This window comes from Peromyscus leucopus, chromosome X, assembly GCF_004664715.2.
Source record: "Peromyscus leucopus breed LL Stock chromosome X, UCI_PerLeu_2.1, whole genome shotgun sequence".
Lineage (NCBI taxonomy): Eukaryota > Metazoa > Chordata > Mammalia > Rodentia > Cricetidae > Peromyscus > Peromyscus leucopus.
The window spans coordinates 18,475,998-18,490,624 of NC_051083.1; the positions used below are offsets into that span (position 1 = coordinate 18,475,998).

Sequence of the window (14,627 nt, forward strand, 5' to 3'; positions counted from 1 at the left end):
ATGGCTTGCAGGCTGCAGTCCAACAATGGCAAACTGGGGATAGAAAGTCCAAGAATCCAGTAGTTACTCAGTCCCACGAGGCTGAGTGTCTCAGCTGGTCTCCTGTACATGCTGGAGTTCCAAAGAAGTAGGCTCCAATGCCAGTGAAGGAATGGATGTGCTGACAAGGTGAGAGCAAGCAGAAGGAACACACGCCCTTCCTTGGAGAACCACGAACACATCCCCTTCCTTCTTCCATTGTCCTTATATAGGCTTCCAGGAGAAAGTATGGCCCATATTAAACGTGTGCTTCCCATACTCAAGGTCTGGATTAAAGGTATGTGCCATCTAACTCCAAGATCTTGCCTCAAGGTCCGGATCACAAGTGAGCCCTTCATTTCTTGATTATAGTTCATTCCAGATATAGTCAAGTTGACAACCAAAGATAGCCATCACAGGTCCCAATACCTCAAAACACATTTTACTTGGAACCCCCAATGGCCACACTTTTCAGGTCCACACAAAATTTCCTACCAGGCAACACATAGCTACCACACTCTCTTAAAATCCAGAGGAAACAGAAACCAAGGAACAAAACACCCACACAACAAAGACAAAGCCTGATATCAGCACCTAGATATCATTCCAATCCTAGATGCCTAGAACCCAGTGTAAAAACACAATCACTAACAGCCAGGATGATATGTCTCCACCAGAGCCCACCAATCCTACCACAGCAGGCCATGAATATTCCAGGATAGCTGAAGCCCAAGAAAAAGACCTTAAAACAGCCTTTATGAATATGATAGAGGTCCTTAAGGAAGAAAGGACTAAATCCCTTAAAGCAACCAAGGCAACACAAACCAACAGTGGAAGGAAATAAGTAAAACTGTTCAAGACCTGAAAACGGAAATAGAAGCAATAACGAAAACACACATCCAGGGAACTCTGGAAATGAAAACTTTAGCAACTTGAACAGGAACTACAGTGGCAAGCTTCACCAACAGAATACAAGAGAATTACATGTGACTTCTCAATGGAGATTCTAAAAGCCAGAAGGGTCTCCATGGATGTACTACAGATTCTAAAGGACCACGGATGTCAGCCCAGATCAATATAGTCAGCAAAACTTGCAATCATGATAGATGGAGAACAAAGATAATCCATGATAAAACCAAATTTAAGAAATATTTATCTACAAATCCAGTCCTACAGAAGGTGCTAGAAGGAAAACTCCAACCTCAAGAGGTTAACTACAACTCTGAAAGCATAGGGAGTAAATAATCTCACACCAGCAAAATCAATATAAGGGAACACACACACACACACACACACACACACACACACACACACACACACACACACAAAACCACCAAGGCAACCACCAAGAACAACAAGATAGCAGGAATCAACAATTATTGGTCATTGATATCTTTCAACACTAATGATCTCAATTTCCTAAGAAAAAGATACAGACTAGTGGAATGGATGCAAAAACAGGATCCATCCTTCTGCTGCATCCAAGAAACACACTTCAACATGAAATATAGACAATACCTCAGGTTAATGAGCTAGAAAAATATATTTAAAGCAAATGAACCTAAGAAGCAAGCTGGTGTGGCCATTTGAATATCAAACAATATAGATTTCAAACCAAAAATAATCAGAAGAGATAAGGAATGACACTGCATACTCATTAAAGGAAAGATTCACCAAGATGACACTTTAATTCTTAAAATCAATGCCCCACAACATAGTAGAGCTGGCCCTGCTGGTGTGGGTGTAGGAGAGATGACCCTGAGGGCATGAAAACAGGAGAACTGGTCCTGCCCTTTGCCTATTGCTGCAAGGGGTGAACTAGGCTGAGCAATGCAAGGGCAATTCTGGGGCAATAACAGAGAGCTCACCCTGGTCGTGAGGACTAAGGGGGAGAGAGGAAAGAACAACTAGAAGGCTAAGACCAGCAACTACCCAGGTCCAGAACTACATCCACCCCATCTATGATCTGTTGAAGCACATGAAGGGCAGGTCCTGCAGACTCAAAGCTGCCAGACATCCATGACACAGGGCAACAACAGGATACCCAAGAGGAGTCCCAGTGAGGGTCCAGTATCAATAGTGCAATAGAAACCAGAGGCCTCAAACCAGACCAGTGACTCATTGCAATGAACACTTGCAAGTAAGATTGTATAGATAACAGGGTATATAGTATGACTCACTGTGTCACACTATAGCTTCCATAATGAGATCTTTTTTCTTTTCTTTTCTTTCTTTTTTTCTTCCTTTCTTTCTTCCTTCCTTTCTTTTCTTTTCTATTTTTCTCTTAAATTTTCTTTTATTTTATTTGGGGGGCGGGGTTCCAAAGACAAAAGACAGATATGGAGAGAAAGGGAGATGAATGGGATCAGATGCATGATGTGAAAGACACGAGGTATAAATAAAAACAAAGATAAAACAATCTATGCCCCAGACACAAGGGATCCAAGAACTACGAGGATAGCTTAAATCATATAGCGACCCTCATACACTGATAGTGGGAGACTTCAATACCTCCCTAATAACAATAGACAGGTCAACTAGGCAAAAACTAGGCAGAGAAATGGTGGAGCTAACAGAAGTTATGAACCAACAAGTTTAGATAGGCAAGTTACAGGCAAATCTGTGAAGGGCGACATGTCCCAGATGAAAGAAAATGTCTTCAAAGCAATTATGAAAATGGATACAGACTAAAAGAATGTTAAGTTCTTTATGCTTTTTAAATTATGAATCCTTTATTCTCACCTGCTTCTGGGAAGAAGGGTATAAAACTATCCTTGCATTTATGCAAGGAAATGCCAATAAAATACACTGTTTTTTCAAGATAACTGACAGTATTTTTAAGTATATTATCACAACAAATGTTAAGATGATAATTGTTAATTGACTTCATTTAATCATTTCATATTGCATCAAAAATCACATTTCAATCCATATGTGCAATACAATTTTAAGTTGTCAATTGTAAACAATACCAAAACAAGGAAAACATAATTAAAAAGGTAACACAATTAATATTTGAAAATCGGGGTGAAATATGAGTTATTAATTCCACAAATAATGAACATCTGACAAACAGTGCATTAGTTGCTGGTTTGTGACAGATAATGAATGATAAAAACTATTCTGCGAAAATAACCTTGGGCATTTAGTTGCCATTGTCTGTGCATATTACTATGAGATTGGTGTGCTTTGTGAAGACATGATGGGCCCTGCACAAGCTAATAAAGCCTCACTCACACAATCTACAGGTAAAAAGGATGAAAAGTATGATGCACTCTGTCCTGTATGGGTTTGGGTCTGACATGGCTCACAGTGACAGTATTCAAAGATAATCTTTGGTAACTTTAATTGTATTACTTTCTGCATTTTCTCTATGTGAACATGAACATAGGTGAACTATTTTTCCGTTTGAAAAAAAAAACTGGCTTACAGTGAATACACTCTTTTGTAAAATGCCCTGTCATTTTAAAATATGAGAATCTACTAATGGATAAAATATTAATATTGAGATTTAGAAAAATAGTTCAATATTACTATTAAAGTTCAACAAGGAAACATTGAAAGATACTTATCTTATTTCAGATAGGGAGGAGTGATGTGCTATCCCAATTAGTCTTATCAATAAAAACCCAGATTCAGATATTGAGGGTGAAAACTGAAAGATCAGAGATGCAGAGCAGCCAGCCACTAGAGACTTCTTACCTTTATGAAATCTCAGACCGAATGGGGGTAAGCAGAGCCCTCTAGGAATCCTTGGACTGAATGAGGCTGAGATCCTGTCTCTACCAGCCTAGTGTTGGGATCAAAGGCTTGAGCCTCCCAAGTGCTGAGATCAAAAGTGTGAGCCACCACTGCCTAGCTCTGTTTCTCTTTTAGACTGGCCCAGGTGGCCTTGAATTCCTGATCTTCCTGCTTCCTCCTCCGAAGTGCTGGGATTAAAGGTGTGCGCCAGCACTGCCTGGCCTCTATGGTTAATTAGTGGCTATCTCTGCCCTCTGTTCTCCAGGCAGGCTTTATTTGTCAGAACACAAACAAACTATCATAACAGAGAAGTTCTACTCAGAGACATAAAAACAAATAAATATTTGACCTTTTAAAAAAAGAATTGCAATTTATTTACAGTAAATAGTCTCAAGGAAACTTAATAGGCAAATGCAAACCAGTAAAACAAAAACATAAACCATGCATACACATACATATTAATCAAATAACTGGATTTTTAAGGAGCCCTAAGCAAACAAAATATTTTTAAATCTATATATGAATAGGTGAAGCATACACAGAAATTTTGGGCATATGCATACAACTACATACATGGAATTAATACTTGTCTTTTATAGTAATGAAAAATGACTACTAAAATAAGCAATAACAATGTTTACCATTTAAATTGCTAAAAGTTGTTGGTAAATGATTACATTCAATACTACTATCATACTCTAGAGGTGGGAGTTGGAGTATGTACAATCTTTAACACTCATCAAGATGAATTTGACTTGGTCGTTATCTTATAGAAAAAAATTCATCTTAAAAGACTGAGGCAGTGGGTTCTTGACTTTGAGTGAGGTCGAGGTCAGCTTAAGCAACACAGTGTGACCCATTCAGAAACCATGGAGGGAAAGGAGGGGGCAGAGGAAAGGAGACGGAGAATGGGGAAAAGAAAAGAAGACAGGAAGAAAGGAAAGAAGGAAGGAAATTAGGTAGAAGGGAAGGGAGGAGAGACGAAAGGAGGGGAGAAAGGGAGGGAGGGAGGGAGGGAGGGAGGGAGGGAGGGAGGAGGGAGGGAGGGAGGGAGGGAGGAAGAAGCCAAGAAGCTAGGTCACAAGAGATTTAAAAGGGCCTGTTGGCAAGGGGTGGGGCCGCTGCTCTAGGAGGGCAGAAGTAGACAGTAAGGGAAGGCCTGCCTTCTCTGTGACGTTTGAGAATGTGCCAGAGGTATCCAGTGAGCCTGGGCAGTACCGGCACACTACAGCAATGCCATGAGAGGAAAGCCTCTACAAGAGTCTCTTCGAGAGGTTCCAGGAGAGTTCAACAATGGGACTTTTAAGCAGCCGAGTCTTGAGATGCAGTGATTCCAGTCCTGTAGAGGCAGAGCAGCCAGAAGCCATTGCGGGTCCCAGTTTCCTGTCAGGCAGTCGCAAGCGCAAACAGAGAAGTTGGGACTGTTCCGGACCGGCACCCAGCTCTAACATCCATGGATCTCAGAACCAAAATCTACAGCAAGTCTTTGGCATCGTCTGCAGGAAAAAAGTGAAGCTCTCATCTAAGCGTGCTTACCAATCTTTATTTTTGGATGGGCAAGACAGCGATATCAAAATCCGTGCTCTTGGGAAAACATGGCCTTTACACAAAGTATTTTTATGTCAGTCAGGCTACTTTGCTAATATGCTCAAAGGTTCTTGGAAAGAATCGCACAATGATATTATTGAACTGGAGATTAAGAACGAGGACATAGATGTGAGATCCTTGTACTTTGTGTTTGGTTCCTTGTACAGGGACGAGGTCCTGCCAATCAAGCCCCTCCACGTTCCTCATGTTTTGGCCGCAGCAAGCCTGCTTCAGGTAGAGCAGGTAGTTCAGCAATGTAAGGAGACCATGATAAGAAGCATTAACATGAAAAACGTGTGTTCGTTCTATACAGCAGCAGAAACCTATCGACTGAATTCTGTAAAGACCCAGTGCTTTGAATGGCTGCTTTGTCATTTGATGACATACCCGAATGTTGGACTTTACAAAAAAATTGACATAAAGCTCATGTACCTTCTTGTGTCTTCATCAGACCTGCTGGTGATGCAAAGGGAAATTGATATATACACCACACTCAAAGAGTGGATATTCCTTTATCTTAATCCTCACTGGAAAGGTTCAGTGGAACAGCTTTTAGCTAATGCCAACAGCTGGCTTTCCAAGCACATGGAAGGAAGGAAGAGCATCACTTTTCTTGAAAGTGAAGAAGGACTAATATTTCAACCAGTGTTTAAAAAACTGAGGTTTCAGCATACCATCTGTGACCTAGCTTCCACAACTGTTCTTGAACGAGATCGTCTAATACCTTTAGAATGGTTGTCACCTATTTATAAACAACAATGGCTGACTTTGCTCCACTCCCAACAACACAAGGAAATTGGTCCACGAATCATCAATGAAAAAGAACTTGAAGGATGTAGCATGAGATGTGGTACAAAGATCAGCAGAGATGGTAAATACTCCTGGAAGTGGTCACATTGCAAATTTAGCTTTCCTTTACATATCATCTTTACCAACCGTTATATCATTTTTAAGCAAAACCGACAACCGTGTGATGGTTCTGCCTGTTTAAAACAGATACGGAATGTAGTATTCAGAATGACTTTGGTGTATTTTGACTCCAATGGGAAACTAACTTTCAGTAGAACAACTGGTTATAAAACCATTACTTTCAAAAATAACGAGGAACAAATTGCAATGAAGTTAGATGGCATAATTTTAAACTTCCCTTTATATGTATTCTGCAACTTCCTGTTTATATCATTAGCAAATACAGAAAACATGTGATCTGTCAATTATTAGAACATATGAACAGTTTGAAAACACTGAGTGGCTCATTTAATTTGAAGGCTCTGTTGTGAACACAGTTAAGGTGACCGATAACAAAATGAAAATCCTTAGGAGTCTAGTACCACCACAAATGACTGCGTGTCTTCACTTGATGTCTGTACATTTATGAAGAGAACTTTCACTTCCAACAAATTTGTTTGAAAACCTTTCACTTTCCAACAAAGCAAATGAAAAGAAGCTAGTCTTTTAATTTTCATTCACCATCAACGATCAAGCTTTGAATGGAAATAAGAGACTATATTTGCAAGGAAAAACATCTAAATGAACTTGTTATGTAGCTTTGACCCTAACCATTTGAGGCTAAATAAAAGAAAATTCTCTCCACTGCTGAAACTGTTATGAACCGTAGCTTATATATAAGCTTATAAGATGCAAATCAATGGTTAAAAAATAATTGAGATTAGTAACTGTTGATGTATGCTTTCAAATAACCAAATAGTGTCAAGTTTTTCCATATCATGTAGCATAATTTGTTGGTATTTTAGAATAGATTTTTCAGATTATTTTTACATGATTTGGATACCTTTTACTGCTGATTATCTTTGACTATATATGCACAAAATAGATATTTATCTTATAATTATCATGTCACATGCTATATAAACAATTGAATTATATATGCAATGTGTTTGCATAGAAGTATATATGTTTACATACATGTATTTATATCTTTATGTAACTGTAAGAACCAAAGAATGAAATTATTCATGGTTCCAGTTATCTGACTCTCAAGATATAAGTTATTTCATAGTATCCTGTTCACTTTCTTTGCCTTAGTTTCTTTTCCTGTTACTGTGATAAAATACCCTTATGAAAGCAACTTACGGGAAAAAGTTTATTATATCTCATGTTTCAAGAGTATGTTCCATCATGGCAGGAGTTTGAAGCAGCTGGTCACATAACCTCTACAATGAAAAGAGATGAGTGTTCTGTAAGTACTGGGCTTTCTCCGTTGTCAGCTTGCAACTGCAGCCATCACAACTCTACCCCTTGTCAACATGACACCCAAACACATCTCTTTTCAGCCATAGCCTTCCATCCCTTTGTCCTCATAGGCTCACGGCCATGTTATGGCATAAAACGCATTCAGTCCAGCTTTAAAAGTCTCCATATACAGTTCCAACACTTTCCTTTGTTTGTTTGAATTATCTGCATTATTTTTCTTTCATTCATGAATATATTTTGTTTTTATACTCACTGCCTCCTCCCACCTTCTGGGTCTATCTTCCCACATCCCCATCTTAACTTCATTTGTTTTTATATATAATCTACTGAGTCCAACTCGTTGTCCATATGCACATGGGTGTAGGGCTGTCCACTGTAGGATGGACAACCTACCAGGGACCTTATCACTGAAGAAATCTGACTTACTCTCCCCTGGCAGTTCTCAACTGCCTGTAGCTTATCTACCAGGATAGGAGTCTTGTGAACTTCTCCACCAACTCTGCTGGGTAGATCATATGCAGGACTAGTGTGTTGTGTATGCAATTATAGCTGTTGAATTTGAGGGCCATTGCCTGTCGTATCTAAAAGACATTGTTTTATGACAGTCCTCCTACTGGTTCTTACAGTCTGACTTCTGGATCTTAGAATCCTTTTGCCCCCCTCTTCTGCAGTGTTCCCTGAACCTTTGGAGGAGGAGTTGTAATGTGGTGGAGTGACCACCCACAACCAGTTCCAAATACTGAAAACGCTGGCGTTTCTTAGTTGTGAGCACACCAAATGAAAAAGACATTATATACTTCTAGGGAGAGCACTTTCTCAGGCAGCTGCTTTTGAAAAATAAAAGGAAAATCTTTTGCTTAGACTTTCTCTCTTTCAATGAGTTAGGATCGTCACAGGATGGAGTCTCCAAGGACTTATGCTTTGCTCTCAGAACCCCTTTCCTATCGTCCCAGTGCAGCAGAGGTAGTGCTGATCTCTTGAACAGTTACAATTGCTTCCTCCGAACTCACCTGAATACTCACCTGCTTTGAAATGTATTTTCTTTATGTGTATGGAGAGAAATGGAAGGAAACTTAGGAGAGAAACGGTTTGCTTCAAAATGCAAGGATACCATTCCCCATGTTTTACCTGCATGTATGCCTGTACACTGCTTGTGTGCTTGATGGCCATAGAGGTCAGAAAAGGGCATTGGATCCCATGGTATTGAAGTTACAGATGTTGTGAGCAACTATGTGGGGGCCAGGAATTGAACCCAGGTCCTCTAGAAGAGCACCCCGTACTCTTAACCACTGAGCCATCTCTCCAGCCTATGCTTGCCCGGCTTGAACTTTCCTCTGCAAAACAAACTAGCCCATTATCTTTAAATTGAGCTTCACCCAGCTTCTCAGAATATGGAGAGAATGAAGACAGATTCGTGGCCAAAATATCATGCTAGGGTTCCTTTTGAAACCTCACGAGTTGGCCTCATGTGTCTACATGTGTCTCAGAGTCCTTGTCTTTCAAGCTTCTACCAGAATTGCCCATTAAACTCTCTCCTTCGAGCCTGTTTAAGCTTTCTAGTCCGAAGTACCAAACTCTTGCACATTTCAGCCCAGAACGATTACAGAGGGAGGCGAAAGAAGCACTTAGGTTTACCACAGCAGCAGCCCCACTTCTCTACCAATTCTGTTCCTGTTGCTGTGCTAGAAAGCCCCTCCAAAAGCAACTGTGGAGAGAAATGGTTTGCTTCACAATGCAAGGATACTGTTCCCCATGTCAGGTAACTCATAGCTGGCCTTCAAAGACTTCAAAGGCAACAGAGCTTGAAGTAGCTGGTCACCTTTGCAGCCACAATCAGCACGTGATACATGCCATGTTAGCTCTCAGCTTGCTTCCTCTATTTTATACAGTCTAGGATTGCCCAAACAGAAAACTACACCACCTTAGGTGGGTGGGTCTTCCTACCTCACTTAACACAATTAACAGCCCCCCCACACACACACACAGGCATGCCCAGAGGTAGCTCCTTTCCCAGGTGATTATAGATTCAAGTTGATAGTATTAAGAATCACACTCTACTTGTGCTATTTGGATTTTTTTATTTTATTCATTTAAATCTTCAATTTTTAAAAACTATGTTTTTATTTTAAACATAATTCTTTATTGATTCTTTGGAAATTTTATATCATGCACTCCAACCCTGCTCACCTCCCAGTCCCTGCATTCTGTCTCTCACCCTTGTGGTATGCTCCCCAAATAAATTGAAAACAGAACAACCAAAAAATAAAACCCCACCTGGCTCCCCCATCTTTATGACAGCTCTTCATTCATCCTAGTGACATTGGGAGAGGGTTGCATCATGCAGTATGCCCCTTTTATCCAATCAGCCCCACCTACAAAAATGTTCATTACAGTGAGTCATTGGTCTGGTTCAAGGCCTCTGGTTTCTGGTACACCAACATCACTGGGTCAGGCCTTCTTGGAAACTTCCTCTTGAATATTCTCTTGTTGCCCTGAGTCATGGAGATTCTGAGGTTATAGTTCTGCAGGACCAGTCTCTTTCCAAATTCCAGCAGGTCAAAGATGGGGCAACTGTTAGGATGGGCCAACCCAAGGCCCAGGATGTGAGTCTGGGTGGTAGTTGAACTGGTCTGTCCAAGCGATTGGGACCACCCCCTCAGGTGGGGGACAGAGCCATCTCTCCTAGGGCCATGTCACTTGGACCAGCTCTCTGGAGGAGTGCTGGGGTCAGCTCTCCCATGGAGGGGGGCAGTGTCAGCTCTCCTCCTAGAGTGTCCAGGGAGGGCCAGGGACAGCTATCCAGGAGCCAATGAGGGACAGGGCTGGTTCAACATGGCCCTTGGATTTCAACACACATGGCTCCTATGTGGCAACACAAGCCATGGACACCAGACTAGAGCCTGGCTGCTGTTGGGCCACAGACCCAGACATGGCTCACAGCAGCAGCCTGGGCCCAGCCATGTGTGGCTGCACAGGCCACTTGAATTGGTCTGATCACCATGGTAGTGAATCTCTCAGACACCAACATGGGCACAGGTGGCGGCCCAGACCCCTGGCATTTGCATTGACTTCTACGGTATAAGAAACCACAGACTTCAGCACAGACCTTGGCTGCTGTAGAGCCAGGGACCCAGACATTCATGTCTGGCCCTGGACCAGCAGCACTGGACCAGAGGACACCATGGCCCCAGCTGCAGCATGACCCTTGGATACCAATATCGCCACAGGATGCAGCCTAGACCCTGGGCATCTGTGACCTTTGGTGGCACCACAGGCCATGTACATCACAGGCCCCAACTGTGATAGGATCATTGACCCAGACACGATCCAATGCAGTAGCCTGGGCTCAAATGTCACCATGGCCCCAGGTGGCAGCACAGCCCACTCAGATCCACAGGACCCCCACAGGTGGTCCAGACCCCTGGCATCAGCATACCCTTTTTTGGTATCAGGAGCCACAGACATTGACTCAGACCCACACTGGTTGCCATAGGGCCATGGACCCAGACATGCCCCCTTGCCACAGCCCAGGCTTGGATGTCACCATGGCCCTGGGTGGCAGCACAGGTCATTCAGATTAGCATGGCTCTAGTGGATGCATGGCCCTGGGAGAGCAACACGGACTCAGGTGTTTGACCAGAACCCAGTCACCGTACAGCCTTCAGTGATTACTGAAGCCTTGAATATCAACACAGACCCTTGCTACTACAGGGGCACGGACCCAGACATGGCACCTGGCAGCAACCCAGGCCCAGTGTCATCAAGTGCCCTGGGTGGAAGCACAGGCCACTCAGATCAACATGGCCTTGGTAGGGGTACGGCCCATGGACAACCATGGTTGCAAGTGATGGCCTACATCCTGGGTATCCCTGGGGCCCTCTTGGCAACATGGTTTATGGACATCTCCATAGACCCTGGCTGTCACAGACCCAGCAGCAGCCCAGGCTTGGACGTCACGCTGGTCGTGGTAACCTGGTGGCAAGCAGGTCACCAAAATCAGCCCATTCCTCAGAGCCCTTGCTTCTTCAGACCTGCGTCTTAACACAGCCTCTCTTTCTCTCTGATTTCACCACTATATACTTGCTCATCATAAAGACACCCAATGGCCTGACGCCTTGTGGCACTGGGTGGGAATGTGGGTGTTTCAGGCTGCCATGAGGACCCAGGCTGCCCCGTGGGTGTTTTTCACCCGCCTGATCCACAAGGCTCCAGGCAGGCACCCTAGACTATGAGGACTCAGGCTTCCCTTGGGTGTCTTTCTTTTTGCCTGAGCTGCATGGCATCCGGGGGCCTGTGGATGCTCCAGGCAGCCTGGATAATGAGGACCCAGGCTGATGCATGGGTGTCTTTTGCCTTTAAAAACTTTATTTTTAATTGGTGACTATTTATTGCACATATTTTTAGGGTTCATAAAGACAGTTTCTTTGAGGTATGCCATTACCATATTCAGTTTCCTTTTTTTTATACACAATTTTTTTTTTGGCTTTTCGAGACAGGGTTTCTCTGTGTAGCTTTGTGCCTTTCCTGGAACTCACTCTGTAGACCAGGCTGGCCTTGAACTCACAGAGATACGCCTGGCTCTGCCTCCCCAGTGCCATATTCACTTTCCAAACTTTCTTTTTTCAGTTTCCCTGTTCTTCCTCCTGCTACTCTTCCCCCTGCTTGCTTTTCTTCTGCTTTCTGTTATATATATGCCATATAAAAATGTTTTACGTCTCTGTAGAAAATAGATATTCCAGAAATGAAACAAAATACAATATCGGTTTTTATGAGTCTGTTTGCTTAATATGGTGATCTCAGGTCGCATTCATTTCCCTAGAAACCATACAATTTCATTCATTAAAAGTTTCTTATTTTTATTAATTTTTTTCCAGCAATGTATTGCAATTATATTTTCCCCTCCTCTGACTCCCAGATCCTCCTCACTTCTCTTCCTACATAAATTCATGTTCACTTTTTCTCAATCTCTTTCTCTCTCTCTCTCTCTCTCTCTCTCTCTCTCTCTCTCTCTCTCTCTCTCTCACACACACACACACACACACACACGCACACGCACACGCACACGCACACACACACACACACACACACAAACTAAACTAAAAGACAAAAGACAAAAAGTATACAATTTAGGAAGCTTCTACAGTAGTAGGCTTCCACATGGCTTTTCAAAAGGCTTTAGCCTTTGTTGTCCCTTACCACATCCTATCCTTTACCTTGCCTTCCCATCCCTCTCCTTATTTAACCCTTCTATTCTAGTTTTCCTTTATCTCTTTATACCATTATATTTTCCCTTCCTTGGAAGATCCTCTCCTCCACTCTGGTCCTTTATTAGTTTCCTGACCTCTATAGTTATTTGGATTGAAAAACACATCTAAATTTAAAAGCTAACACCTGCATAGAAGAGAAAATATGCAATATGTGTCTTTCTCTGTCTGGGTTACCTAACTCAAAATGATTGTTTCTAGCTCCATCCATTTACCTGAAAATTTCATAATTTTAGTTTTCTTAACAGCTGAATAATATTCCATTGCATCACACTTTCATTTCATTTTCCATCTAAGCTGTTTCCAATTTCTGGCTATTATGGATAGAATGACAAAGAACATGGATGAGCAAGTGTCTCTGTAGCGGGATGTAGAGTCATTTCGATGTATGTTCAAGAGCAGTATAGCTAGATCTTATGCTAGATCAATTTTCAGCTTTCTGAGAAACCTCTACAATGATTTCCATACTGGTTGTATCAGTTTGCACTCCCACCAGCAATGAATAAATGTTCCTCCTCCCTGATATTCTCACCAGCATGTGCTGTCATTTGATTTATTGATCTTGGCCAGTCTGACTGGAGTAAGATGAAGTCTCAAAGTAGTTTTAATTTCCATTTCCCTGATGGCTATTGATGAGAATTTGTGTTTCGTCTTTTGAGGACTCTCTGTTCAGTTTTGTGCTCCCTGGTTTTTATTTGGGTTATTTGCTTTCTTGGTGTTCTTTTTTGTTGTTGTTGTTGTTCTTTATATTTTCTAGACACTAACCTTCTCTCAGATGCATAACTGGTAATAATCTTTCCCCATTCTGTAGGCTGCCTGTGTCCGCATGATGGTGTCCATTGCCATACAGAAACTTTTTCAGTTTCATGAGATCCCATTTATTAGGTGTTGTTCTTAATGTCTGTGTGTGTCCTATTCAGAAAATCTTTTCCTGTGCCAATGAGTTCATGGCTATTCCACACTTTCTCTTCTATCAAATCCAGTGTATCTGGCCTTACACTGAGGTCCTTGATCACTTTGGAGCTGAGTTTTGTGCAGGGTGATACATATGAATTCATTTGCATTCCTCTACATGCAGACATCTAGTGTGACCCACATCATTTGTTGGAGATACTATCTTTTTATTTCCAGTGTCAACTTTTGGCTTCTCTGTCAAAAATTAGGTGTCTGGGTTTATTTCTGGGTCTTCACCTGGATTCCATTGACCAACAAGTCTGTTTTTTTTTTTTTTCAGATACTGTGCTGTTTTTATTACTATAGCTTTGTAGTATAACTTGAAGTTGGGAATGGCAAAACCTCCAGCAGTTTTTTTTCTTCTTCTGTTTTTAAATTCAGGATTGTTTAGCTATCTTTGGCTTTGTTTTGTTTTGTTTCCATATGAAGCTGAGAATTGTTATTTCAAGATCTGTGAAGAATTGTATAGTAATTTTGATGGAGATTGCATTAAATCAGTAGATTTATTTTGTTAGGATGGCCATTTTTACTATATTAATCCTACCAGTGCATGAGCATGGGCAATCTTTCTGTCTTCTGGTGTTTTCTTCAATGTCTCTCTTCAATGTCTTAAAAGTTTTATTACATAAGTCTTTCACTTGCTTGGATAATATTGCCCCAAGATATTTTTTTGAGAATGTTGTGAAAAGTACCATTTTCCTGATTTCTTTGCCAATGTGCAAGTAGAGAACTATTCTTCCAGTGAGTGCAAGGTCACAAAGAAATGGAGATAAGTTAGAATGGTGATAGAGGCAGTTGGGGAAGAACTAGTGGGGCCCTGGGTCTGCACCAAGAGGCCAAGTCCCTAGG

The 14,627-nt window shown here is 41.7% G+C and overlaps 1 protein-coding gene across 1 annotated transcript; it reads left to right on the forward strand.

The window, feature by feature from the left end:
• The first annotated feature begins 4,866 nt into the window (after positions 1–4,866).
• On the forward strand, positions 4,867–6,948 carry LOC114688037 (germ cell-less protein-like 2). Its single transcript, XM_028862661.2, has one exon. It carries the CDS (start codon positions 5,053–5,055, stop codon positions 6,550–6,552), a length of 1,500 nt encoding a protein of 499 aa, XP_028718494.1. The 5' UTR covers positions 4,867–5,052; the 3' UTR covers positions 6,553–6,948.
• The last annotated feature ends 7,679 nt before the right edge of the window (positions 6,949–14,627 follow it).